We start from the raw sequence: 27692 nt of genomic DNA on the forward strand, positions 1-27692 counted from the left end.
AATTTATGGGGCAACAAAAATATTCTATACCCTGACTGGGTGATAATGGACACACAACTGTCAAAATTCATAGAACAATACACTTTCAAATAGTGTTACTACATGTAGAATGTATTTTTTTATTCTTTTGTTTTTGTTTTGTGCCCTGACCAACGATCAAACCTGTAACCTTGGTATATAGCCAGATGACGCTCCAACCAACTGAGCTACCTGGCCAGGGCTATAGATTATATTGTGTGTGTGTGTGCGCGCGCGCGCGCGTGTTCAAGAGAGACAGAGAGAGGGACAAAGAGACAGACAGATAAGAAGGGAGAGAGATGAGAAGCATCAGTTCTTCCTTAGTTGTTCATTGATTGCTTTCTCATATGTGCCTTGACAGGGGAACTACAGCAGAGCAAGTGACCCCTTGCTCAAGCCAGAGACCTTGGGCTCAAGCCAGTGACCATGGGGTCATGTCTATGATCCCACGCTCAAGCCAGCAACCCCATGCTTAAGCTAGTGAGCCTGAAGTCAAGCCAGCGACCTCGGGGTTTTGAACCTCGGTCCTTTGCATCCCAGTCCGATGCTCTATCCGCTGTGCCACCACCTGGTCAGGCTGTAGATAGTATCTTAATAAACCAAAGCAAACAAACCTTATGCAGCCTCTTTAAGCACTTGCCTTGTTTCTCCAACCAGACTGTGAACTCACTGATAGAGTGTGGTAATAATTTCAGCTCAGAGAGGTAAAGTGGCCTGTCCAAGGACACAGGTTCGAGACCCCGAGGTTGCCAGCTTCAGCGCGGGCTCATCTGGTTTGAGCAAAAACTCACCAGCTTGGACTCAAGGTCCCTGGCTCGAGCAAGGGGTTACTTGGTCTGCTGAAGGCCCACGGTCAAAGCACATATGAGAAAGCAATCAATGAACAACTAAGGTGTCAAATGAAAAACTTATGATTGATGCTTCTCATCTCTCTCCGTCCTGTCTGTCTGTCCCTATCTATCCCTCTCTCTGACTCTCTCTGTCCCTGTAAAAAAAAAAAAAAAAAAAAAAAGTATCAGCTACATGTTTTGCTCTCAAATTTTAGCCATTATTACTACTTCTTCTACTGCTATTGTCGTTATTACTGTGAGAGAGCCTGAATTGAGTTGCAGGCTCCATGTCTTCCTGCATGAGGCGGGCAATACCAGGGCCCCCAGTTTCCCTGAGGGGCAGAGGCAGATCCAGGCCCAGACCAGAAAGTGCCCACTCAGTCTGGCTGGGGACAGCAAGGGAGAGGTATGAAGATAAAAAGTACTGAAAGTTCAAAAAAGAGAGGAACCACTATGGGTTGTGCAATCCCTGACAGCTTCCTGAAAAAGGAAGGTTTATTGAACTCCAGAAAACAAATCAGATGTAATAAAATCAAAGGAAAAGAGCTATCAGGAAGGCCAGGCATCAGAAAAATCCCTCTACTCCTAACTTCTCCCCCACCCATCCCTGGCAAAAGGTAGTAGGCAGCCCTCGGCCTTAGTTAGCACTTCCTTCCAAGAAACAGCCCTGGGCCAAGATGAAGGCTAGGCATGACAGCAGAAAGCAGGCACCATGTGTCAGCTAGGCACCCACATGTGTCCCCACATCTGGACAGGAGGCTCCACTGGAGGGCTGGCCCGGGTTTCTGGGCTTTCACTTTCCCCTCTTTTTTCCCATGGACTTGAATTTGGGTTTGTCTGGGGAGTGTTTTCTTAAGCCCAAGTGTTCTTCCTGCAGCCCGGGCCGCCCCCTCCCTGCCCCTCCTGGCCTCGTCTGGAGTGCCAGGCCAGTGAACCGCTGCCTGGCTGGGCCTCGGGCTGCCTTTGATGCGCGCCCCTCCCCAGACTTCAATGTTGCTGTGTGCACGGCCCCTTTAATAAGTTATTTCCGTGGAAAACCCTGGTAACTCCGTTGTGAATCAAGCCTATAAACACCTCAAACCCATCAAAGCACCCAAGAAAGGGAGGGGGTGGGCAAGTGAAGAAAATCTCTTACGGTAACTCACACACTGCTCCCTCGTAAGGGCCTAGGCGGCTTGTTGTCAGAGGCCCCGCTAGGGCTGAGCCAGCCCACTGAGAAAGTGACATGCCACCCCCCAAAGTCCAAGGAGCCAAAGCCCCAAAGGACACTGCCTGTCTGTGTGTCCCAGGGACGATACAAGAGGAGAGTCCAACCCAATACCCAGCAAGATTTACAGCCCAGAGAGGCAAACCCGACCGCCTGCTCCCAGGGTCCAGGAATGTAATGTTTTGGCTACCAGTGAAAGGCCCAGTTTATTGGAAACACACTTCTCTTCTAATGTTTGGTTTCCTTTCACTCTTTTCTTCATTTTGTTTTTCCCAGAGTGCACTATCCAGAGTCTTCGAAAAGGATATGGAGCTAAAATCCTGCCTCAGGGGTGAAGAGGGAAGGTGGAGTATAGGACCTGAATTTCTCCAAGTGTTGGGTAGGCAGCATCTCCATGTGAGCAAAGGGGAGCCCAGGTCTGAACTGAGCTTTGCCACTTGGGAGCTGTGGGGCCAAGGACAGGCACGGTGCCCTTCTCAAGGTCTCAGTAAAATGGGTGGAAGGAACCAAAACCCTCGGAGACGTGTTTCTGACTGAACACTGTGACACTGGACAACAGTCCAGCAGAGCATGGGATAGAGCTGACCACACGATTAATGTGGAGCCCAGCGATTCCACTCCCAGGTATACACCCAAGGGAAGTAAGCCCATATGCTCACAGAAAGGCTTACCCAAGAATATTTATTATAACATCATAGGTAGGAGCCAGAATATGGGAACTACCCGAGTGCCCATTAGTAGTAGAATGCATACATTAAGAGTAGGAGAATCGTGGTCTATGCCGAGAATATTATCCAGCAATGAACGAGCAAACACGGGCGTCACAACAATATTGATGGGCTTTGCAAACACTGTTGAGTTACAGAAGAGCCCACAGGACAGGATTGGTACTGCCAGAAGTGGGGAGGGGGATGACATGTGTGATGTGGTCAAAAGGTACAAACTCGTAGTTACAAGATACATACGTTCTGGGGATGTAACGTGCAGCAAGCACAGCGACTATAGTAACACTGATGAATGGTATCTAGGAAAGTTGTTAGGAGTAGATCCTAAGAGTTCTCATCACAAGGAAAAAGAACTGTGTGTGGTGATGGCAGTTAACTAGACTATTGTGGCTATCATTTTGCAATATATACCAATATCAAAATCATGTTGCGTGTGAGGGCTGGGGACTGACTGGAAGGGAACCTGAGGGGGCTTCTGACACAGTGTTCTGTTTCTTAATCTGGGCACAAATACATTTGGTTTGGAAACACTGTTCACTTGTGATGTTTGTACTTTTCTGCACACATATTGCACATCAATAAAAAGTTTACATTAAACAAACAAAACTGTACACTCTCGGGCTATGTAAACCTATCCTCTAAGGGTGCAGTCAAGCCATCTACCAATCAAAAGTGCTTCTGGGACACGTAGTTGTGGCCCCACAAAGGAAAGCCCAGCCCTCCCTGAGGTGGCATTCAAGGCCCTCCGTGGGCCTCACTTCTTACTGTCCTGCCAGGATCCCTCCCCTTCCTAGAACAACCATCTTCACACTGCCTTGCCTTTTCCCAGCAGTTCCCGGGGCCTGGCATGCCCTTTCCCCCTCAGCCTGCTGAAAAACCCTCTTCCACCTTCAGTCCCAGCTCCGCCCCCGGCCCACAAGTCTCTCAGGAAACAGCCTCCACTTGCCTCTCGAGTTCAAGTCCCCTGAGAAGATACCTTCCTGCCATGCTATCCCTCATACTGATACTTGGTTACTAATTCACTCAACTACTACTTACTGAAAATTAAATGCGTGCCAGACACTGTGCTGTTGGCAGTGGAGCGAGGTGAGGCTACAGAGGGAGGCGAGGTGATTTGGAACACAGGTCTGTCTGGGCCCAGAGCCGGGGTTTTACACCCGACCTATTGAGTCCCCAGCGTCCCCTTGTCACCTATACCCCTCACTCCGTACCCCAGCACCCCAAGGGCTAGACGGAGGCCTGGGCAGAGCTGCGTGGCTCATTTTATTCTTAGTAAAGCTGTTCGGATCCAAGGGAGGTGTCAGGGCAACAAGGAGGGCATGAGGGCTCAGGTGCGGCTACCCCCAGCCTCCTAAAGCATCACAGGGGACCCGTCTTCCTTCGGAGATGAAAACCACATCATCACCTGGTCAGACGCTCACCTTCCACGGAGTTTGAGCAAGTCACTTTAACCACCACCTCCCAGACTCAGCTCTCTCACCTAAAAACTGGAAGTTACAACACCTACCTTCACCAGGTTGTGGCGAGAATCAAACTCACCCTCCGGTGAGCCTTAGAGGGACTATGTGATGTGACCTCACTAGTGCTCTTGTACCACTGACTCCCAGAACATGTACATCACAGCTGAAGGGACTGGAGCCAAGGCAGCTCACAAAGGAAGCAGGCTGCTTTACGATGCTCTGTGTGCCCGTCCCCAGAAGTGACCAAGTACAGGCTGGGGGCCCAGGTACGGAAGAGGCTGCTGCAGGGGAACACGGCGGGATGCTCCAGGTCCCTTCTAGGTCAGCCCAGCCCTGGGTTTTTAGGCCTGGATGCAGATAATAATCACCTAGGGAATTCTAAAAAATTCTGATACACAGTCCTCCCTAACCACTTCTGGAACGGATCTAAGCTATTTAAAAAGTCTTCACTAGCCTGACCTGTGGTGGTGCATTGGATAATGCGTCGACCTGGAACGCTGAGGTCACCAGTTCAAAACCCTGGGCTTGCCTGGTCAAGGCAAATATAAAAGTTGATGGTTCCTACTCCTCCCTCTTCTCTCTCAAATGAATAAAATCTTGAAAAAAAAGTCTTCACAAGACTCCGTGCGGAGGGTTGAGAACAAATGAATTAGACCAAATGGCCCATTTCACAGATGGAGAAGCTGAGTGGAAACAATTTAAAGTCAACAACAAATGTGGGACAGAGGCAGGACTGGGACCTGGGTCTCCTGGCCCCCAGGTGTGGCACTCCTTCAGATTCACAGGAAGTCCCTGGAGCTCGCTCCAGCCTCTGCCCTGTGAGGAAGAGGGCTGACAGCTAAGCCCCAGCTGAGCAGCCAGGAAGGAGACTGGGTCTGTGTCCCCAAGCATCTGGGCCCTTGCTGCCCTCCCCAGTTCCTCTCTCAGGTCACACAGTAGTAGAGGCTCCAAAGGCAGGGCTCTTCCACCCCGAATCCGGGTCTCCTTGAGCCCGAGACAGACGACGTGAGCTGAGTTAAGAGGTGTGGAAAAGCCGTGTCCTCTCTACGAATCATAAACACAATCCCAATATTCACTGCACACGAGGCCTTGAGCTGGGCGCTACGTAGGAAAGACGAAAGCCCTGTCTTCAGAGTCAAGCATCCCAAACCCCATTCCTAAGATCTACCCTTTGAGAGCAGCCTAGAGTCCTTGTTTTGGAAATAATGTCCCTTCTTCCCCCTGCGACCCTACGGCAGGCCTGGGAGGAACCCTGCACATAAAACCTAAGGCCCAGAGCAGACATGTGGTTGGTGGAAGACCGCACAGCCACTGAGCGGAAGGCTGGGCCCCAACGTGGGGGCTGGGGAGCACAGGCTCTCGAGGCCAGACGTGAAGCAGAGAGTGGGAGGGGCTAGGGAGCTTAGCAGAGACGGGCAGAGGGGTCGGGGGACAGGCTGCGGCTTCCTGGGGCACACATGCCAATGGGCTGACCCGGACAGCTCCTATCTCTGTCTACAGCGGGTGTCTGCTGGGTGCCCCGTTTCATCCCATTCAGCCCAAAAGGCCAGAACCGGAGTGTGAGCCAGAACAGCTGTACTCTGCCCTCATCCCTCTCCCAACACTCCCCACCGACTACATCTGCCCAGAAAAGCCCTTCCCCTTAGCTGCGTCCTAGGGCTACTGAGGGGCCACACAACGCCCAGACCAGTCCCACTGACACATCCTGATTTCAGGCCATATGATTGTGTGACAGAACCTACTTCTCCACCTTTTCCCAGCTCTGCCCAATGCTGGTACTACCCTGGACCTGCAGAGAGGAGATCAAAATGGCTTCCAGGCTCCTATCTCTGAGCTACACCTCTCCTTTTAAAATATCAAAGTCTCAGCAATAATTTGCTTTGCAGCCTGGGACAAGTGGCTTGGATGTCTGCTCCAGACCTGAGACCTCTGCTTTCTCAAACCCAGAAACCTCTACCCCAGCATCCCCTCCCTCAGGCCAGGGCAGCCGGTGCTTTGCAGAAGTACCAGCCCCCAGGCTGGGCTCACTCTGGCTGGGGGTGCCAGGCCCTCACTGGGGGGGTGTGGGGAAAGGCCTGCGAACACCAGGAATTCTTTCCACAAGGACAACTGGAAAAGCCATGCATCTCCACTTCCCTTGGCAGCCAAGGGCCATGGAGGGAGAATGTTTAATATAAAAACATCTGACAAAGTACCTTCGGGATATATTTTTTGCATCAAAGGAGCTCTTGGCAACAGCTGCTCTACCCTGACAAGGAAACTTTCGAGCGCAGCTCCCGATTGTTACAGATGCCCGGGCAGAGCGTGCCAGCGGGGACAGGAGGAGGGCAAGCCGTGGAGCCTGGCAGACAGATGGTTGTGATTAGGCTGCATGCAACCAAGTGCATTTTCTGGAATTTCAGATCTCCTGAGAAACTCTGCCTGTTCCCCCCGTGATGCAGGCTGCCTGAAGTGTAGGGGCCGTCTGCCTCCAACTCTGAGTCAAACAGCGCAGGACAGACCCTCAACCCAATGCCTCCTCCCAGAAGCCCACTCACCTCCCATCTCACTGGCCATTCGTTTACCCATCGAGCAAACCATCTGATGAGCAGAGCTGGTCTGGGCCCGGTGAGAAGTGTTCATACTGAACCTGGGGTACCAGGGACATAAACCCACAAGGAGCCAGAACAATGTGAGTCCTACATCTCCCAGGGCTCCTAGAGGGCACCAGACGCTGGGGAGCCAACAGAGAACCCAGACTGACTGGGTTCTGATCCCAATTCTACTGCTTTCTAGCTGGATGACCTTGGGCAGGTTACTTAACTTCTCTGAGCCTCAGTTACCTCTCCTTTAACATGGCTAATAAAAGCGGACGCTTCGTAAGACTTGTGGGGAGGAGTCCATGAATGAATATGTGCATAGCACTTAAAGACAGTAACCGGGACAGAGTTGTGTTAGCTATGGTTCTTTAATATGTGTGATGATCTTTCTGTCTTTTTTTTTTTTTAATTAATTAATTTATTTTTTACAGAGACAGAGTGAGTCAGAGAGAGGGACAGACAGGGACAGACAGACAGGAACGGAGAGAGATGAGAAGCATCAATCATTAGTTTTTCATTGCACTTTGCAACACCTTAGTTGTTCATTGATTGCTTTCTCATACGTGCCTTGACCATGGGCCTTCAGCAGACCAAGTAACCCCTTGCTGGAGCCAGCAACCCTGGGTTCAAGCTGGTGGGCTTTTTGCTCAAACCAGATGAGCCCGCGCTCAAGCTGGCAACCTCGGGGTCTCAAACCTGGGTCCTCTGCATCCCAGTCCGACGCTCTATCCACTGCGCCACCACCTGGTCAGGCTCTGTCTTTATCTTTATATGCACTCTCTCTCTCTCTCTCTCTCTCTCTCTCTCGCTCTCGCTCTCGCTCTCTCCCTGGATCTTTTTGTACCAGGCAAAAAATCACTTATTTTTTCCACAGTGATCTCTGGCTATGGGCTAGGCCATGCACTGGATGCCAGACAAGATCCAGAGCCCCTTCAGGACCAAGCATGTCCCAAAGTTCCCCTGGCCCCAGGGACCACAGTCCCTCTGCTCCAGCCCATTCCTCCAGATTCAAGATACCCTCTCTGGATTCACCTTTCTCTATTCCCCCACCTCTCACATATTAATCTACCAGCCACAAAGAATACATGGTGCTATTGCACACCTCCCTACTCCTACACAAGCTGTTCCAGCTGTTCCTTCTCTCTGACAGGCTGTCTATATCCTTTTGTCTTCTTGGTGAACTCCTAGTCGTCCTACAAAACCCAACTCAGAATCACCTTCTTCTTGAAGCTTTCCCTGAACATGCCATTCCCACCCCAACAGAGTCCACTGCTCTTGTTTCTGTGCTGGTGCTAAATCATGCCCACTGTTTCCACTACACGTAACACGATCACTCACCATTCACTTTCGCTGTCTACTTTCCCTTCTAGCCCATCAGTTCCTCAAGGGAAAGGTCCAGGCTTTCTTCACTTTGTATCACCCGACACTGGCATACAGTAGATTCTTAATGAATGTTCAATATACTGACTTTTCAGCCCAAAGCCTACAGTCAGGAAACACACCAGCCCTGACGTCCTTTGTCAGAGACCCCAGAGGATGTAAACGCTGGTGATCTCTGCCGGGTCCTTCGCCCTCTCCAGGCCTTGGATTCTTCCTTGGTGGAGGGTACCCTCAGCTCCATTCCCCAAGCTTTATTGCCCTGGGATATGGGGGAGGAGAACCAGGACACGAATTCCCTCCCTCCACATGGTCTTGTCCCAGGCCTTAGTTTTGCTTTGGGACAATGATGAAAAGCCGAGATGCTGCAAGGCCAGAAGCCCCAGCTCTCCACACAGCTTGTCAAGGCTCAGGAGCTTGGACCCTCTGCCCAGAACACATCAGCATCAAGGTGCCCCTGAATCAGTGACCCAATGGTCCCAATGTACAGCTGAACAAACTGAGACTAGAGAGTGAGGAGCTTACCTGAAGTGACAGCAGAATAAAGGGAAAGCCAAGCCTGAAACCCACTCTGTCTTTGTGGTAAACCCACATTGCTTTATGGACAACCAGACTGCCCAGAACGCCTTCAACACTGTCTGTTTCTCCCAAGACTGCTGAAGTCACCTTTGTCACTCCTGCCCTTCACCCCTCACCACCACTTTTCCAACTTCAGATACTCAGCCCAGGGAGAGTGGGTCCCTTCGTGAAACACCTGGGAGGTTTTGAGGAGGGAAGAGGGCTTCTTTTTTCTTTGATCGGTCAAAACTAAAAATGCAAGGCAAAGGCCTGATGTAAGTTCCAAACACTGCTGACTTTGGAACCCGAGGTGAGTGTTCCTTCTCCCCAACCTCCACCCCAAGAGGAGGCAAGGAGTCTGAGGCCATTTCCGAATTGGAAACGGCAAGCTGGTCCTGGCCCAGGAGCTCAGGGTCAGTCCTAAAACCTGTCCACCACCCCTAGGTTGGAGCCTGACTTGGGAGGTAGGCAGAGCAGTGTGGGCCACACCCAAGGGCCAGCTCTTAACCCATGGGACTGATCTAGGTTCACATCTAATTGCTTCAGAACACCAGAGGCCCCAAACTCCAGGTAAAATGTCCTTCTTGCTCTCCAAAACCAAATGAAACCCTCTTTCAGCTAAAATGTACCCCCGCCCACTCACTAGATCGCAGTGGCCTTGGACCCACGGGCAAGGAGCCCTGCCCTGTGTCAGGACTGAGCGCTGTCACATACAGCAATGGTATCCAGGGTGTGATCAATTTGTAAAAATTCACCGAGCTGGGCACTCGGTGTATTATAGTAAAAAGTTTTTAATAAATGTTACCCCGGCCCTGGCCTCCCCTTGCTGTATCTCCCACCAACACCTGGTGCTATGCTTCCTAACCCCTGACCTCCTTTGGCTTCTCAACATCAGGCTGTTTTCACACCTCCAGGCCTTTGCACGTGCTATTTCCTGGGCCTGGAAGGTGTCTTGTCTCTTTGGCAGACTCCCATTCATCCTGTAAAACCCCTCTTAGATATCACCTCTTCCAGAGAATCTTCCTGGACCACCTCCCCACTACACCAAGACTCAATCACAAATCCCTTCTCCCTCTGGACTGCCTCTTATACTACTTCTCCTTACGACGGTGTGTGTCTTTACCTGTCTGTGAGTACCCTGAGGGCAGAAATGGTATCATTTTTATCTCGGTGCCTCCAGACCTAACAGCTGGCTATCCCAAAGTCCCACAGCTGGGACAGGGCACACCTGGGACCTGATCCCAGGAACACTGGTGTCCAGCCCATGCTCTTTAGTTCACCTTGCTCTAGAGGCTCGGCACACGCTGACTGAACTGAACTCAACACGGTGGAGAACGAGGAGCTTCAAGATGTCTGTTAAATGAGGGCATCTGAGGGGAACATGCTTGGGCCCCAGAATTAGGAAGCAACAGGAAACAAGACTGCACCAACACACTCTGCCTCCAGCTTCTGTGGGCCCTGATGATGAACATCAGACAGCCTCGACCCCAAAGGGTACCTGTTCAGGGACCACTGGGAGGAAGGGTGGCAGGTGGGTAGGCAGCACGGTCACCTGGATTGTGAACTGGCTCTACTTGCATAGGCTTGCTGTGTGGCCCCCAGCCACTCCCCTAACCTCTCTGAGCCTCTGTTCCCAAACTCTGTCAATCTGCAAAATGCAAGAATCCTAGAGAAGGATGCATGCCTGCAAGCAACTTACACTCTGATAGATGAAGAAAGTCCAGCTGAGACCCCCAACTTTCCACGTGGTCCAACACAGCTCCCTTCCTTCCCCAGGGTTTCTCTTTAAAATGAGGGGCCCGCCCTCACTGACGCAGCTCTACCGGCATGCTCCCAGGACTGAGACACCGGTGCACACAGCTGAAGTCAGCAAGAGGGACAGCCTGGTCCCCATGACAGGCAGCTTACAACACGGCTTGTATACAGCGGGTGTTTAACAAAGCACCTGAACTGTCTATTTTCCAAAAGGCACTAGAATAGGCTACCAAAGAGAAGTCACTGGTTCCTGAAGAAGCCTGCTCAGTGCTGCTACCAGTGGGTGTTTAACAAAGCACCTGAACTGTCTATTTTCCAAAAGACACTAGAATAGGCTACCAAAGAGAAGTCACTGGTTCCTGAAGAAGCCTGCTCAGTGCTGCACCCCCAGCATCGAGCCGGCCAGGCCTGGGTTCCAAAGCAGCCCGACCACTTCAGGATTTCATTAGAAGACCCAGAACTCACTCAGCACCCAGCACCACCCCTGGCCTAGCTGCTCCTTATCTCACAGAGCACAAAGCTCCTGTGTTCTGCTCATTTTGCTCTTCTAGCCTAGAGTACCACAGAGCTGAGAGAACCCTGCCTTCCACCCTCAGCCCTCCACAGAATGGCCCTTCCCAGGTGGCCTTTATCCTGCAATCCCTTGAATTATGGCATAGTCTGCCTTTAAATTCCCAAGAAGGGTGGCCTACCAGCCACTTACACCTTAGTGTGAATTTAACTAGCTAATCTGCTTTTTTCCCAGAACTAAACTGAACTCAAGGAAATAGGAGAGGGGTAGAGATGTTGTAGAGAGAACAAGGATGGCCTGGGGGGGGGGGGGGGGTTTAGACAGTGGGGCGGGGAAGCGCCCCAGGCTGAGTTAGGCAAGGAAGCCAGGGCCAAGGCTCTAGGCTTCGGGTTTGCAGGTGATATAGGGATCAGAGGAGAGTGTCGTTGTGTCAGCCATTCGGCAAAGAGCTGACATTAAACAGTCTCCTGTCTGCTGCCCCCTGCCCTGCCCACCCCCCACTGATGAGTTCTTTCTGCTAGGCTGTGACTAACCCTCAAAATTCCCACCATTCCTTCTAAAGTGGCCTCAACAACAGGACGGGAAAGTGAAGAGGAGACCTTGGACTGGATAAAAATAGACAGCCCAGGCCAGGCGCTGGGATTGTCATTGCGCAAGACAAACAAGGGCAGTCCCGCCCCAGGGCTGCAGAACCACGCTCCAGCAGGACACCTATTCCAAGACACTAGGAGGGGCAGGCTCTCAGGATGATGGGAGACAGGGGGTTAGGGCAGCTGAGGGGCTGGGGCAGCTGGCTGATACGGTCGGTCTCTGGGTGGTCTGCAAGGTTTGCCTGGTAGTGAGGTGGATGAGCACAGAGCACAGAGCACAGAGCCCGGTGCCTCTAGCCAGCCCCTCACCCCTATCCTTGGTTCGTCTACTGGGACTGGCTGCCCCCAGGTTCCTTTTGATCACTCGACATTGTGCCCAGGGCATGTCTCCTTGGGGGATGGGAACCCTTGCTGTGGAACGCTAGGAAGGCCATCAAGGTGGCGGAGCTGGGCAGCCACACTGCTCAGGCTTCCATCCCAGGCCTGCCTCTTACAATTTGTGAGTGTGGGCTGCTGACCCAGCATTGAGCCTCAGTTTCCTCACCTACTGGGACCACTGGAACTCAGACAAAAGCCCACCAGACCCCATTCAATCTCACCCCCGCCGGAAATCCCAAACTTCCGCCCCAGCTCCCCTTAGAATTCCAAAGCCATTGGACGCAAAAATTTCTCATGACAGCCCTCCAGTCCTGGTCCACAGTAGAGAGCAGCAGGGGCTTTCTCAGTGGCCAGGACCGAAGACTGCTCTGGGATAACCGGTAGGGAAGCCCAAACCGAGGCCCACGGCACCTCGAGGGCGCTATCCACCCCGACCCTCGGGTTTCCAGAGACCTCCCAGCCTCCAGAGCTCGCTTTCTCTGGGGAACCAGATGGGAGGTGACTCCAGCAGGTGCTCTGGAGTCTGCTCCTTCTTGCCTGAGCCACACACCAGGCCCACTCTGGCATGACAGAGTCTGAGAGACTACATGCCTGCAAACACATCCTGAAACTGTAAGGCATCTCCACACATCGGCATTTCCACGATTAAAAATGAGGGGGAAGGGAATGTCAAAAAATTACCCATCCATCCAACCAAAGCCAAGGTGACCCATCTAAATTACACACACTTCGAGGGTTGGTAGGGACACAGAATCATGCGTTCAGATATACTTCTAATCTCCAAAATCATATGTAGCTTCTACCCCCACAGTCACTGAGGAAAAAGAATGAATTAAAAAGTTAACTCCCTGTGTTCAAATGGTTAGGACTTTCAGAGAAAGACACTATATATGGCAAGGGCCAAAAGGCAGAGAAGGAAACAAAGCGGCCCCATTAGAGGGGCCACCAGAGGCAAAAAGGATCCAGAAGACCTCAACCCCAGTACCAGCTGTGCCATGAGTCCCATTGATGCGACCCTGTGGCCAGTCACTTCCTGGTCCAGCTTCTAGTTTCTCTATTTTTGAAACAGATGTAGTCTTGTGATCTCCCACGGTTGTGATGGAACAGAGAATGAATGAGGAAGGGCTCGCACATGGGAAATGGCCAGGCAGCCATGAGAAGCCAGCCTCGGGTAGAGCCACGGGGAGAATACTGCAAGAACGGCAGCCGGAACTTAGTACAAAGTTAAGTTTATCAGAGGTACATTCAGCCCTTGCAGAAAAGGGGTGGGTGGGCAAACACTGGTTAGAAGTACAGAGACAAATGGCTCAGCTCTATCTGCCCCTGGCCTAGTTCCTTTGCTGCTGTTCTGAGATGATACATACAAAGGGGCCCCAAGCACAGCCCATGGCCCAAAGTAAACACTGAACAGCTCTGATCAACATTGTTTCTATTATGACATGGGTGTGGGGCACAAGAAAGATAGTGCAGATGTAGACAGAGGCCTTCAGGCCAAGATCCAGTCATGTCCACTTGGGAAGCAGCTCCAGCCCCAGGGGCCATCACCCCATGCAGCACAGGGCACCAGGCCACATGCCCCAGCTGTCCTCATGGAGCACCACCTGCCATGCTCCCAAAAGGCCCCACAGACCGTGGCACCCAAGTCCTTCCTGGCCCTTCGGGCAGGCAGGTTACCACCAACCTCTTTATTTCTTAAGGAAAGCTTGATTTAGGTATTCCTGGAATTTCCCTATGGCCAACTCTTAATTGCAAGGAGCGGGAGCTCCAAACCAGCCTTCTCTCTGCAAGCTAATCCAGCATCCACTGCTCTAGGAGACGGGCAAACCACTGGCCTCTGGCAAACTCCCTGCTCACCAGACCCTCCCAAAAGCTTGCTCCACCCACTCCACTGCCCCCTCTTCTGACCCTTCACATAGGTCCTTCCCCAGAGTGGGGACAGAAGGAGAAGTCTATAGAGAAATGCATACACACACATCCGTTTGCTGCCTCTCAGCAACTGGAAGATTGCTTTCTAAAACGAGAGATGGTGAGTTGTGCTGGGTTTTTTACTCATTTCCACGAGACAAGGCAGAGACAACTAGTTAAAACGCGGACCAACAGGCATTTTAAATGATCATCTTTAGGTTTCATTCATACAGACTATTCTTAATCCCCAAAACACCAACAATAAAGACATGGGCAGTCTTCCAATCCAAGAGGTGGGAGGAAAAGGGGAAAGAAAAGGAGTGGGAATACATATCCAGAAGGCTTCCGTCAAGCACCGCTTCTACCTGCGCCCCTCTGTGAAGTTCAACACAACAGCACCAAGCAGAGAAGAAATGCCAACCTGAGAATTCACCTGGAGCAGTGATGAGGGAGTTGGTGGCCTCCGTTTCAGTGTAAGACAATGTGGAATCGGATAGATCTGCGGGAGGAAAGAGAAAAAGAACTTAGTTGGCTGTGGAGTGTGTCTGCGTGTCTGCTTTCTCATGCAAGTGTGTGCACGGGTGTCCACGAGTGTGTGTGCATGCAAGCCCTTGCAAAGGGCAGCATGTCCCTCCCAACCTTCTGATGCCACTCTGTAACCCTGTCCCGTGACCGTGGGCGACCAGGCCGGTCAGCCCTAGCACTCTTCTGGAAAATGCTGACTGCTGCAGCCCTGGCACCTGAAAAAGTTGCAATTGCTCTGACCACAGAAATAACCCAAGTTCATGGGACTGTGCAAGTACCAACTTGGAGCCTCCCTGGGTAAGGTTAAATTAAGCCCCTAAACAATTCATAGTTGCTGTACTTAATTACAACCATTAAAATTCTTGAAGTTGTTCCTTCTTGCTTCCTTCCTTCCTTTCTTCCTTCCTTCCTTCCTCCCGCTGGAGCTCGGGAAACCCTGTTTTAACAAGTTACCAGCCATCCTCACTGTTTCCTGCTTACACCCCTCTAATTAAGGGCTTCAAGCGTTTGCTCCCAGATTAACTTTTTTTCCTCTCTCCCCTCCTCTACTCCCCAGCATCCAAACCTGCTCACAGAGCAACTTTCAATGCCTGAACTGTTTTTGTTTTCTTTTTAAGGCATTCTTTTTTCGTAAGGAGTTTTAAGTACTTCATATGGCGTGCATTTATTTATTTTCCCCTGTCTGCCGTGTAGTTAGATGGGGAAAGGAAAATCTTTTGCATGTTTTTTTTTTTTTTTTTTTTGTTGAATGCCGAGCTGCTAGTTTGACAAGCTGATGCCTTTTGGGGCAGGGAGACTTGGAACATTTTTCCTGGGCCGTTGCCTCTTGCTACCAGCGATGGGGTGTTGTCCCTGTTAAGGGGCAGGCCTGCCCAAGAGTCAGAAGGCATGTTCTGTGAGGCCTGCAGCCCTTTCCTCTTCTTCTCAGCCAGCACAGCCCAGGTCCGGCTTAGCTGCTCCCACCTGGCTCAGGGGAGGCACCCAAGCTGGGGATTCCTGGGGCAAAAACCGTTAGTCCAGGCCCTCGCCAACTAGGATTCCATTCGATCCTACAGGATTATTATTTTTTTTCCTTTTACCACATGGTTTGGGGAACGGGAAGATGAAACATTAACCAGTTTGGCCTCTTCCCTCCCCCTCCCCACTTATCAGAGGCTGACTGGGTGTTTTGGGTTTTACTTTGTTTTTTTTGGTATCATGTGATCACAGAGGCTTAGAAGTGAACTGACTTATTGTTTATGAAAAAAAACAACAATCCAAGGGAAAGAAAATAATATAAAAATAACTTGGACAATTTATCAGGGCATGAAAAAGTTATCTGCTGGTAAAATGGGTTCAGAGGAAAATAAGGACAGATGGAAAATCTCATTTTTAAAAGATATAATAATAACCTCAACGCCTCAGTGGGACTTCTTAAAAGATTGCTGCTGCTTTTAATACCTGGTGTTCCCAAAGTGGTCACTGCCCCAGTCTTGCTGCCACTTCTTGTCTGAAGCAGCAACATCAAAGGCTGAATCCTACTTCTTAGTAAACCATAGTCGAGCCAACAGAGACAGCTCTGTGAGGTTCCCAGAGTGGGAACACACAGGTAGCTTCCACCTTTCACAGCTAGTTAAGTCAGTCCCTACAGTGGATTCTCCAAACCTTCGCATCTGGTGCTTCTAGTGAGGCCCTTGAAGCCTGAAGTGTCTTCGGGCTATTGTAGAAAAAAGAGCACTCCTTACCTCCATCATGGCTCAAGCCCCAAGGAGGGGCCCCAGCCAGAAGTTGGAGCCCCAGATTCAAGTCCCACCTCCACTGTTAGTCAGCAAAATCAAGGCTCACCAACTTTTTCTGCAAAGAGCCCAACGGTCTTTTCAGGCTTGCAGGTCATACAATCTATTACAGCTACTCCACTCTGCCACTGAAGTGTGGAAGCAGCCACAAGCAATATGGAAACGGGTGAGTGTGCTCTGTTCCAGTGCAACTTTTATTATGAACACTAAAATTTGAATTTCATATAATTTTCACATGTCATGAAATATTATTCTTCTTTTGACTTTTTTAACCATCTAAGAAAGTAAAAACCACTCTCGGCTCACAAGCCATACAAAGACAGATGGTGGGCTGTCTGTCACAGATCCCTGAGCTATTTGACCACCAGCAAGGGGCCACTTCTTCTCTCTAGGCCTCAGTTGTCCCGTTTGTAAAATAAACAGGACACCTGTTGATTTCCGAATGGTCACTGCAGGGCTGAGTAGTGTCCAGGTTTTTGCTGCGTTATCACAGGCTGACCCACAATTCCTCAAGGCAATGATCCTTGACTTTCAAACTAAGGTGCAACTTTACTAAGAACATTTGAGGATGTTTTCCCTTTTTTTTTTTCCTCTAATGAAACCAGGGATCTTCTAAGTGACTAGTCTAATTACACTGCCTTAGGAAGTACTGAGGGAAGGATGGGGAATCGCTGAGCTAAACAGAGGGCTGGCTTTGGATTTCCGCCTCAGCCCTGCTGCTCATTAGCTGGGAGCCCTCCCTATCCTTCAAGTATGACTCCCCACCTATGAAGTGACAGGGTCCAACCACATGACCTCTCCAGTTCCCCAGAGAACTAAATAAAGCTCCTCCATGTATGAGGTGACCATACGTCAGGAAAAACAATGAGGAAGTTGCTATCATTAAGCCACTGACTCACACCATCATGGGACAGCCTCTGTCCTCCTAGACTGAGGAGGTTAAACTCCTGGACGAACCTGGTGGGCACTTCTGACTCCACAGGAGGGCCTGGAAGGAAAGAGCTGGACCGGATGCCTGAGAGTCGACAACGTTTAGAAGGGACCTCCCAGATGATGCTGACACATGCTACTGGGAAGAGCCTTTATCAAAAACAAAAACCAAACCCAGTTTTTGTGGTCACTTGGTGGAATGTGTGAGCATCACTGCCACGCCATCTGACTTTTAAAGCTTAAGTCCCACGGGAACAGCCTGGGTCACAACGCTGCTCTCCTGGTACTGCTAAGGCCAGACTAACTCACCCCACCACTAGGATTCTCCACTAGAGGAAACAGGAGGGCCAGGAAACAAGCCATGTCTACTTTTAAAACCACACACATTGACTCCAGAATACAAGCTGCTCACCTAGTCCCCAGGTTTACAGAAAACACATTCTGTCTCTGAATGGGACCTGTTCTAAAATGACAAAACTACCTCCATGAAGTGCACCTAGGGGACCGCCATGCCAGGGTCTTTATGTACCAATCCACATGCTTTCTAAACCTTCTAACTGTGGCTCCTGCCCAGGTCAACTTTTTGGCTTAAAAAGGGGGAAACCTACAGCTCCTCTCAACAGTGACATCCTGCGCAACCTATCTGTCATAGTAACAACTAATACACACTAAAGGTGAACAATCTAAGACCAGGGGAGGGAGCGAAAGGAAGAGACCAATACCAACCCACCTCCAATGAGAGCTTGAGTCCAAACCCTATTCGTCTCCCACAGGCCCGTGTTTAAAGGTCACACAGAGGTTAATGATGAGCTGAGGAATTTCAAGATGTAAATAGCTGGCTGGAGGGGCTGAGTCTACTTTGGCCCCAACTGAGGCTGTGTTTGTAAAAACTTCACCCCATTTCAAAGGCAAGCAGGCCAGCTTCCCCCTCATCCTCTTCAGCACTGAAACTGGGCGCTGGAATGAAGGGGAGCCCCGAATGGACACACCTCCCCCAAGGGTCGGAAGGAGGACACACTTACCCAGTGGCTTGTACTCGTCGCGAGGAGACAGCCGAGAGTAGGGAGGTGGTGGTGATTCTGGAAGACAGGAGACAGCATGTCACTGTCAGGGTGGGAGAGTCCACACCTAGGGGTTCTTCTATGTGCTTTTGATTACCAATTTCCTCCAATAATAAACCCAGGTCACCTTCTCTCCCAACGCCTATGCTGCCCAAATCCACTGCAACATCACTGCTCTGCCACCTTTGGCTGTGCAAGCTCAGGCAAATGTCTTCACTTCTGAGTCTGTTTCCTCAGCTCAAAAGTAGCAACAATACTCACATGCACCACCCAGGTTGACCAGGAAGGTGAAAGAAGATTATGTATATAAAATGCTTAATACATCTCCTGGTACTGTGGAAAAATACCTCCATAAACAGTAACTGTTACTACTGTAACGAGAGAAACGCAGGTGCAAGGAAAAGTCAAAGCCAGTGTTCAGATGCTCAGGTAAATTTGAATTTTGGATTTCCATGGCATAAGCTTTCGGTATAAGTATGTCCCCAGCTATTGAGAGGGTATGAGTTGTTTACCTGAAATTCAAACTTCATCTGGGCACTCTGTATTTTTATTTGCTAAATTTGGCAACTCTAATCAGAACTGAGTGTGAGTACAGAGGCTCAGACATAGCAGCTCACTTCCAAACAAACTGCATTAGATCTACATAGTATTCTTTGGGGCAAGGAGGAGGGCAAGATTGGTTGGGACTCAAGAAGCCAAACCCAGCTACCCAGATGGGAGACCTTAAACCAGTCACTGCCAGCCCTGAGCCTCAGTCCCCTGCCTCTCTAACGATAAGGGGTGGGACATAAGCGATAAGGGGTGGGACACAAGCTCTCACCGCCTTCCAGCTCAGACCCACTGTGATTCCTTATTGTCTATGGTATTTTTCTTTTGGTTTCCTTTCATTTGCCTGAAATACTCCTCCTTAAAAACATATACTTTGTCTTCAGAAGAATTCCTTAGCCTCTTGCTTTAGGGGAAGTAACAATTTGCTAAACTAAGTAACAATTTGCATGAATGAAATGACCCTTCATTTTCCCTAATTGAAATTAAACACCATCAGGTCTCAAACTAAAACAAACGCTCAGTGGTAGTAAAGTGATAATAACTATTATTAGGCAGGTATCAGTAATGACACAAGGGGTAATGCGTGCTTTTCGCAATTATAATAAGGCACAATTAGCTGTTGGAGCATTTGTTTTGTTCCATACACCCTATGTAGCTTCAGCTCTTCCCTAACCTGGCTTTTCCAGCCAGAAATTATTTCAACAAAGTGAAAGCCCTGAGGTCTAGAAACAGGGAATCTTTTATGGACAGTATTAAGGAAGAAGGAAAGGTGAATCATGGAGTAGCTACTGGGAGAGAAGCAAGCATTTGTGGAAAGCCTGCCCTGTGTCTCTCTTCATGCCAAGGATTTTCAATTTCATATATTGTATTTTGTTTTCTTAGACCTTAGGTACAGAGTGGTTATGGTCAATGACATTCACTGGGCACTTATTTTTATTTCATCCTTTCTCAATGACAAAGCGGTCAATACTACTCCCATTTCACAGAGGAGAAAACTAACTTGCCCAGCACCTACCCACCCCCAGTCAATCATGTTAGAACTGGAATTTGAGCCCAGACCCGACTGTGCTCTACACCCCAACAAGACAGGAATCAAAAGACACCCCATCTTCCACCCTTTCATCCCAGTTGAGTCACATCACCTGCACAGAAAGTGCTCAGGAAACATCTGTGGACAAAGACAACAGTGATGAAAATAATGGTCAGGTTGAGGGCATCAGCAGACAAAGTTATGGATCAAGAGGACCGAAGAGGCCAAAGGGGTGATCCATGGGAGACCTCAAACAGGACTCCAGGAGGGGAGCTACTGGCCCTCAGTAGGAGTCGCCTCATCTACTGGTCCTCAAGACTTGGAAGGGCTAGAGACCAGCCTTGAGTAGGAGCAACCTCCCAGGACAGGAGTCAAAACTCGAGCTCCACACAGAAGCAGAACTGAGCACGGTACTCCCCCGTACAGAGAAGACTGAGGCCTGGACAGTGGCAGTGACTCCCTCAGGGCTAAAGAAGGAGCTGGTTGTAGAGCCAGAACCAGAACCCAGGTCTACTGACCCCGAGGAGCCTCATGCCCTTTCCACTACACCCCATTAACTTATCAGAAGGACCGCAATTACTATGTTAGGGTTCCTTTGGCAAAAATCTGTTTGGCTAAGGCCCAGGACACACAAGGTGGAAGGCCCTCAGATCTGTCCCCAAAAGTAAAACTCAGCAGCAATGGGCAGTGGTGGGAGTGCAAGCCACTGTCATCAACCCCAGCATCTCTTCCAGGGGTCACCTGGGCCTTGAATTGTGACACCCATGACCCATGGTCACACCTGAGCTGGGGGGTTCTAATGACATGAGTGAGACAGAAAGCAAATCTTTACACTTGAAATGTCAGACACACCAGCTAGCAGGGAACTGCAAAGCTCTCAGAAGAGACTTTCCCAGGCCTCCATTTGCTCCAATAAAATGGCTTGTAGGGCACTGTTTAGCTGTGGGGACTAGAAGCTAATCACTAACTTCCACACTAGGCAAGTAAAGTATGAAGGCCTATACAGTACATTGTGTGTTTACCCCACAAGTCAAGTCTCTGTTCATCACCATTTATCCCCCCTTTATCCTCCTGCCCCTCCCCCCCAGGCAATCACCACGCTGTTGTCCCTGTCCATGAGTTGTTAACTTTTTTTCATTGCTTTTTGAAAGACAGAGAGAGAAAGGGAGAGGGAGCGTTCATTTCCTGTTCCACTCAGTTGTTCATTCATTGATTGGTTCCCGTGTCCATGAGTCTCACTGTTTTTGTTTTTTGGGGGGGATCCTTTTTTGTTCAAACCTTCTACTCCTGGCATGCAATCTGCTCCACCCGAAGGCCTACAGACTTCACCCCCAAAAGGGAGATTCAGATTTAGAATGTCAGAGGTTTGCCTAACTCAACATCTTGGAGTTCACTCAACTCAACTTCTTTTACATGATGAGACAACTGAGGTCCAACAAGGGAAAGGACCAGCCCACGGCCACCCAGGAAGGTAGGAGAAATTACTCTATTTCAGCTAAACAAGGGGAAGACCAGTTGGGGACCATTATCAAGTTACTTTTTCTTGAAAAATGAAGTTATCATATACTCTTAAGACTCATTCTCTTGAAGTATACAAGTTATAGGTTTTCATTACCCTCAGAGTTGTGAGACCAACACCACCATCTAATTATAGAACATGTTCATCACCCAAAAGAAACCTTGTTCCCAGGAGCAGTCAGTCCCTAGTCCCTCAAACCCCAAACACTAGGCAATCACAAATCTACTCTCTCGCTTTATGGATTTGCTTATTCTGGACATATGGATTCATATCATATATGGTCTTTTTGTCTGGCTTCTTTCACTTAGCATACAGTTTTTAAGGTTCATCCAGGTTGTAGCATGTATTAGAAGATCAATCTTGGCCCTGGCTGGTTGGCTTAGTGGTAGAGCAACGGCCTGGTGTGTGGAAGTCCCAGGTTTGATTCCAATCAGTGCACACAGGAGAAGCGCCCATCTGCTTCTCTACCCCTCCCCCCCTCACTTCTCTCTCTGTCTCTTTCTTCTCCTTTCCTCCTGCAGCCATGGCTCAATAAGAGTGAGTTGGCCCTGGGCGCTGAGCATCCTCCATGGCCTCCAACTCAGGCGCTAAAAAATGGCTCTGGTTGCAACCGAGCAAGGGCCCCAGATGGGCAGAGCATCGCCCCCTAGTGGGCTTGCCGGGTGGATCCCAGTCAGGGCACATGCGGGAGTCTGTCTCTGCTTCTCCTCTCAATAAAATTTTTTTTAAAAGTCATTCTTTTTTACAGCTGAATGATATTCCATTGTGTGGATATACCAAATTTTATCTATCTATTTGTTTATCTCTTAATCAGCTAATGGACATTTGGGTTGTTTCCACTTTTCAGGTATTAGGAATAATGCTGCGAACACCACTGGGTAAGCTTTAACTGGTACCTCCACTCCACTCCCGCACATCCAGGCCTCATGGTTCCAGGAGAATGGAGTTTCAGGATATCAAATCAGGTGAGCAAGGTGGGCACTCAGATGGGACAGCTGGTATGTGAGACAAAAGGTCAGATAAGGAAGTGTGAGCTGCCTCCAGGTCCTCTGTTCACTCCCTTCTTAGAAGCTATCTTAGTGCTTGCAAAAACTGTGTTGATTTCAAAATAATAACTTCTAGAGTCCTGCAGGCTCTTTTGAAAGAAATGCACATGGGGGAGAGAAGAGAGAGAATGGGAGAGAAGAGGGAGGGAGGGAGAGAGGAAGAGAAAGAAATGAGAAACTCCAGTCCCCTCAGACATCTAGCCTCAGGCATCAACTTCAGAAATCTCCTCCAACTTCCTCCAGGAGTGAGAGAGCAGCCAGCCAGGGGCTGAGTGTACCAGAATACCAGAAGGCTAATGCTCAGCACAGCCCTAACTGCCTCTGGTCAGTCCCGGGAGAGTACCTGGCCTTTTCCTCTCTATCTAATCCTAAAGCCAGAAGAGTTCACAGCCTCTCTTAGTGGCTGGTAAAGTTTCAGTTTGGGACACTACCTTCCACCCCTCTCCTTGCAGCCTAGCCTTTTGCTTAGGAAAAGCTCCATTGGCCTCCCTGGGCCTCCCAGTTTTCACCCTGCCAAGGGGTAGATGTAGGTCAGGAGGTAGCCTGCAGGGCGCCTGTCCCCTCCACCCCCCAGAAGCTTTAGGCTCAACCCCAAGCCCCAGGGTGGGAGACACAAAAAAGGAGCTCCTGGCACTTTAAGGCCGGCAGAGCCTAATTGCCTAGATTCCCCCAGCAGCCAGATAAACAGCACGGCCGGCTGGCGCCAGCAAGAGGCAAACTGCACATTATCACCCCTTCCTCACCTCCAAGGAGGAGCTCGGAGGAGAAGGGCAGGCCAGAGAGGCGGGGCGGGGCGGGGGCTTGGAAGCCCAACTTGAAATTGATCTCATTTCAAAGGGATAATGCCAGGCCAAATAAAAGGAAAACTTTCTGGCCCATTCTAATTCCTATAGTCCTGGCCTGGGAACCCTGTGTTTTCCTAGGCGGCCTCCTACAGTCGTTTAGAAGTTCTCTCTCTCACTCTGTCTCTCTTTCCCTGGCACAATTTGGATAATAGTAATTTACTGAATATAATTACAGAAAAAAAAAAGTGGTAAAGCAAAGAGCAGGAGATTTATTCCAAAGTTAATGGATACTTTCAGGAGAAAGGAGCTCTATAAACACAGGTTAGAACTGTGATTAAAGTATTTCTCCACATTTCCGTCCACATAGGCACCGAGCTCAGTGAACTGGCTCTTCCTGGGACAGAGAGACACATAGAGGAGGGAGTGCTAGGGCCTGACTCCCATGAGGAGTGGGGGGCAGGGGGAGCGAGTGGGGGGCTGGGGGAAGCAGCAGAGGGAGAAAACCACTTACTGAGAGAAGTATTAGGGAGAGGGCAGGGAAGGAAGGCAGGCCTGTCACCTGAAATCTGCCCGTCAGACCTAAGGTATTCTGTCCACCCATACCATGTTACAGATGGGAAAAGAGGCCCAAAGACGGGAAAGAGCCTGATGCCCTAAAGAAAATTATGGATGGAGCAGCCTTTGCTCTAAGCAGCAGGGGTCTGCACTGCCCAGTGAGGGGCCGCCTGTCACTGAGGATCCCTGTGGGGGATCAGGGGCACTGAGGGGACTGGTGCCAGGTGGGTGTCCCTCAGTTGGCCTGCTGGGTATTCCAGTGTACTGTCTGTCTGTCTGTCTGTCTGCCTGCCTGCCTGCCCCAGTGCCCCAGCCCTCTCCCCCAGAGCCTGGGAAGGAGCAGTCTCCTTATCAGGACGCGCACGACTGAGCTCCAGCTATGCACCCGCCCAGCTCTGGGAGCCAGGCTGGCGGCCAGCTGGCGGGAGTGGGGTGGGCAGTAAAGGGCTCCCCAGGTCTTAGTCCCAGTCTCTTCAGCACATGCCATTAGGCAGGGAATGAAACAAGAGAGTCTACCTGGTGCATACTGGAAACTCTTCCCAGACCATCCGTCCTCCCAACAGCCCCCAGGATGGCTTGAAAAGAGGGTCTGTTGGGCTGAGGAAGGGAAGGAGAGAAGACACAGCCCCAGCAAATAGTGCCTCCTCCTGGGAGCAGGAAGGGAGTAGAGTGCCAATGCTTAGTGTAGAATTAGATGTGGAAAAATGTTCCTGGAGCCACCTTCACTGACCCATAGGGAGACTACGAGGGCAGGTTACTCGTCCAAGGTCAAGTAGTGTTACTGGCAAAGCAGAGCCTAGGACCAAGTCTGTGGTTAAGCACCATCCCACTGCAGTTTGTCTCTCAACCTGTACCTGCCCAAGTCCACCAAACTCAAACCAACACCCAAGATGACTTGTCATCCAAGGAGTAGGGACAACCTAACACCATTGGCAAGGCTGAGTCTTGTTGTGGCCAAGTTCTTCACTGCCCCCTTCCTACCCACACACCTGAGCTTGCCTGACCCCTTGATTCTCAGCTGGCCCTGTCCTTCTCTTCCAAAACCCACCTCTCCTTACCCACCCTCCAAGGCCTGCTCCAGGTTAGAGTGCTGGAGCTCCTGGAAGTGACCCTGTTACATACATACCCCACAGCATCCTAATAGTTCTCACCCCCTCACCTGGCCCTTCTTCCCCCATCTCTATCCCATCTCCTCTGGAAGATAAAATTTCTTGAGGGGAAGGATCCTACTCATATTTCCACTCTCCCTGCTGCTGCATCCAGCATGGTGCCTGGAAAAAGTAAGTGCTCAACAAGTATTTGCTGGCAGACTGACATGGCGAGAGAGAAAATACCTGCCAGGGCTTTCTAAAATAGCAGAGTGAACCTCACCAATTATGTCCCACTAAACATTAATGACCAGAGATAGGGCACCCACACACAGGGTCCCCTTCCCCAGAGCTACAGGGGAGACAGGGTAGCAGAAGGGAGGAAGCCACTTCCAGGGGATGCTGTCAGAAAGAGAAGAGGCACAGAAAGCTGTGGGCCACAAGTTAGGGACTGCCAATAGTTTCTGTATCAGACCTAGAATGACCAACCATACAGGGGCACAGGGCAGCCAGATCAACGCTGCCTTTCCCCACCAATGCCCATCAGTCAACCACCACTAAGGTACCTTTCTTTCCCCTCCAGCCACTACCCCCGTGCATACTCACAGGCCCACCCCACCCATTTCACATTGGGAGTCAGAAGACCTGTGATCTGACCCTCTATGGACCCTCAGGGTGGATGCTGACTCTCTCAAGAGGCACCAGACTGGAGAAACTCAGAGCCCTCCAACACCCAATAGCCTGTAACTCTAACCATCACAACCCTGCAGAACCCCCAGTGCCACCTAAGATGCATACAGCCCAAAGATGCTACAGACTAAACTGTGTGATCCTGCAAGTTTCTGGCCTGCCAGAAATCACCGGTCCTCACCTCTGCCCCAGCACTCAGGGCATCCTCAGGAAAGTCGGGCTGAGGGTCGGGTGTGTGCAGGAGGTCTCGGGAAGTGAACAAAGACAGGGAGCAGTTCTCAGATGTAATGAAATACCTGCCTTCCTCACCTACTTACTCACAGACGCCCTCAGGACCCTCAACTGAACACCAAAACTGGACGCAGAATTGAGAATGGCAATGATGGTGAGCCCTAGCATTTGACATCCAAGGGATGTGGGGAGCAATCAGGTCAAGAGGGTGGTATCCACTTTGAGAGTGGTTACCCTAAGAAAGCTTTGCTCCAAATCATACTAAGGAACAAGTGGGACAATTTACAAACACTTTGACTCTAGGTACCAAATGTCTACACCCAATTTCACAACTTATTTCTCTACAGTTGGATACAGGAAAGGAGGGCTCAGGTATAGGCATATGCACACAAAGGCTAAAGGCCTGAGCACTCCCTGGGATAAAATGGGGGGCGGGGGGGGGGCACGCAACCTTTGCCTTGACCTAAGTCTAACCTTTTCGTCTGTGAAGTCAGAGCTTACATTCTGCCCCTGAAGCTCCATAGAGAGAACTCCACCGTGTACCGTTTTACTTCTGCCGGTGCCTTGATGAAGTTGCCATTTGATGTAGGGGCCCAGATTCCCACTCCCCAGCACCTCCACTGGAGCTCCCATGCTAGACTAGATGCACTGGCAGGGCACAACTCTGCCCTCGAGGTATCTGGCCACGAAAGAGGACGGGAGTGGGGCCCCGAGCCTGCCCTCCCCGCCAGCCTTGCGCGGCGCGCTCACCTGGCCCGCAGAGCCGGCTGAAGTGGTAGGGGTTGCAGCACACGGTGGGGCCGTCGGCGGCGGCAGCGAAGCTGTGGCAGCCGCACAGGGGCTTCAGCTCCACGGCGTGCTGCAGGTCAGGCCAGCGGAAGAGGCGGCCGAGCAGCAGCTGCGGTGGCGCGGGCTGGCCGCCCAGGCGGAGATCGGCACGCGGCACCAGCACACAGCCGCCCGGCACGCCGCCGCGGGACTCCACCGCTTCCAGCAGCGTGTCCAGCGAGCGCTCCTTGAGTCGCTTCAGGAGCGAGTACGTGACCGTCTTGAGTTCCTGCTCCAGCAGCAGCAGCCGCGAGCGGGCTTCGCGACTCCGCCCGCCGCCCGCAGGCTCCAGGACCGCCCCGGCCAGGGGATCGCCGGCGTCCCGGGGAGCGCCCGCAGCGTCCCGCTCCGAGAAGAGACAGCAAGTCACCGTCTCGCAGTCACTTTCGGGCAGCCAGCCCGGGCCTCCCGGCTCCGCCACGTCCAACGGGGAACCCCCAGAGCCGGCCCCCGGCTCCGACATGGGCCTCGGGGGGCCCCCTGCGCGCCGGCGCCTCACCGCGCCCTGGGCGCCTCGCTGTCCCACCGCGTCCCGGGGCCGCCGCGGGGCTACCGGGCGGACTTCAGAGCGGCTGCAGCCTCCGCCTTCTCGTGCCCGCGGGGCCGGCTCAGCTTGGCTGCCCAAGCTCCCATCCTCGTCGTCGCCGCCGCCGCCACCGCCGCTGCCGCCGCCTTCCTCCCGGTCGGGGACCACACGACTTCGCCAAAGTCGCCGCACCAGCCCCGAGCGTTTGGACCTGAACATACGATATCCTTTGGCGCCGGGGGTGGGGGGGTGGCGGTCTCCGGTTACCGGGGGTCCGTTCCCTCAGCGAGGCGCCGGCTGCGCGGGCCGCAGCCCCACATGAAGCTCCGCCGCGGGGCGCCGTGCAGACCGCGCACAGCTTGTCGTCGAAGGGGCGCCGCAGGGCTGCAACATGAGGGAGCTCGCCGGGGTGGGCCGGCGAGGAACACGCGAACGCCGAGCCGAAGTCTGCGCCCGGCCAGCGGCTACATGGATCCCAGCGGCCGGGCTGCTCAGCAACTCCAGCCCCGGCGCTTGAGGGGGACCGCAGGCGGCGCGCCGCCAGAAAGTCCCCGCATGGGCCGGCGAGCCTTCAAAAGTTGCGCGGCTGGTCCATGAGCACAAAGCGCTCGCGCCGAACCCCCAAATGTGTCTGGGAAGCCCTGCCTGTAAAACCCAAGCG

At 51.4% G+C, this 27692-nt stretch overlaps 1 protein-coding gene across 2 annotated transcripts in view; it reads right to left on the reverse strand.

The window, feature by feature from the left end:
• SMAD6 (SMAD family member 6) overlaps positions 1-27393 on the reverse strand; it is an 80886-nt gene extending 53493 nt beyond the window's left edge. Inside the window, exons 1-3 of one of the 2 annotated variants that reach the window (XM_066342775.1) lie at positions 26428-27393; positions 18146-18202; positions 14327-14392 (exon numbers count right to left, since the gene is read on the reverse strand). In XM_066342775.1, the coding sequence (XP_066198872.1) occupies positions 14327-14392; positions 18146-18202; positions 26428-27250 (946 nt within the window). In that variant the 5' untranslated portion in view covers positions 27251-27393. Of the gene's footprint in view, positions 1-14314; positions 14393-18145; positions 18203-26427 lie in introns of both variants that reach the window. The other variant, XM_066342774.1, reaches the window with a different exon arrangement.
• Between the last annotated feature and the right edge of the window lie 299 nt (positions 27394-27692).

This window comes from Saccopteryx leptura, chromosome 6 (assembly GCF_036850995.1).
Source record: "Saccopteryx leptura isolate mSacLep1 chromosome 6, mSacLep1_pri_phased_curated, whole genome shotgun sequence".
NCBI lineage: Eukaryota > Metazoa > Chordata > Mammalia > Chiroptera > Emballonuridae > Saccopteryx > Saccopteryx leptura.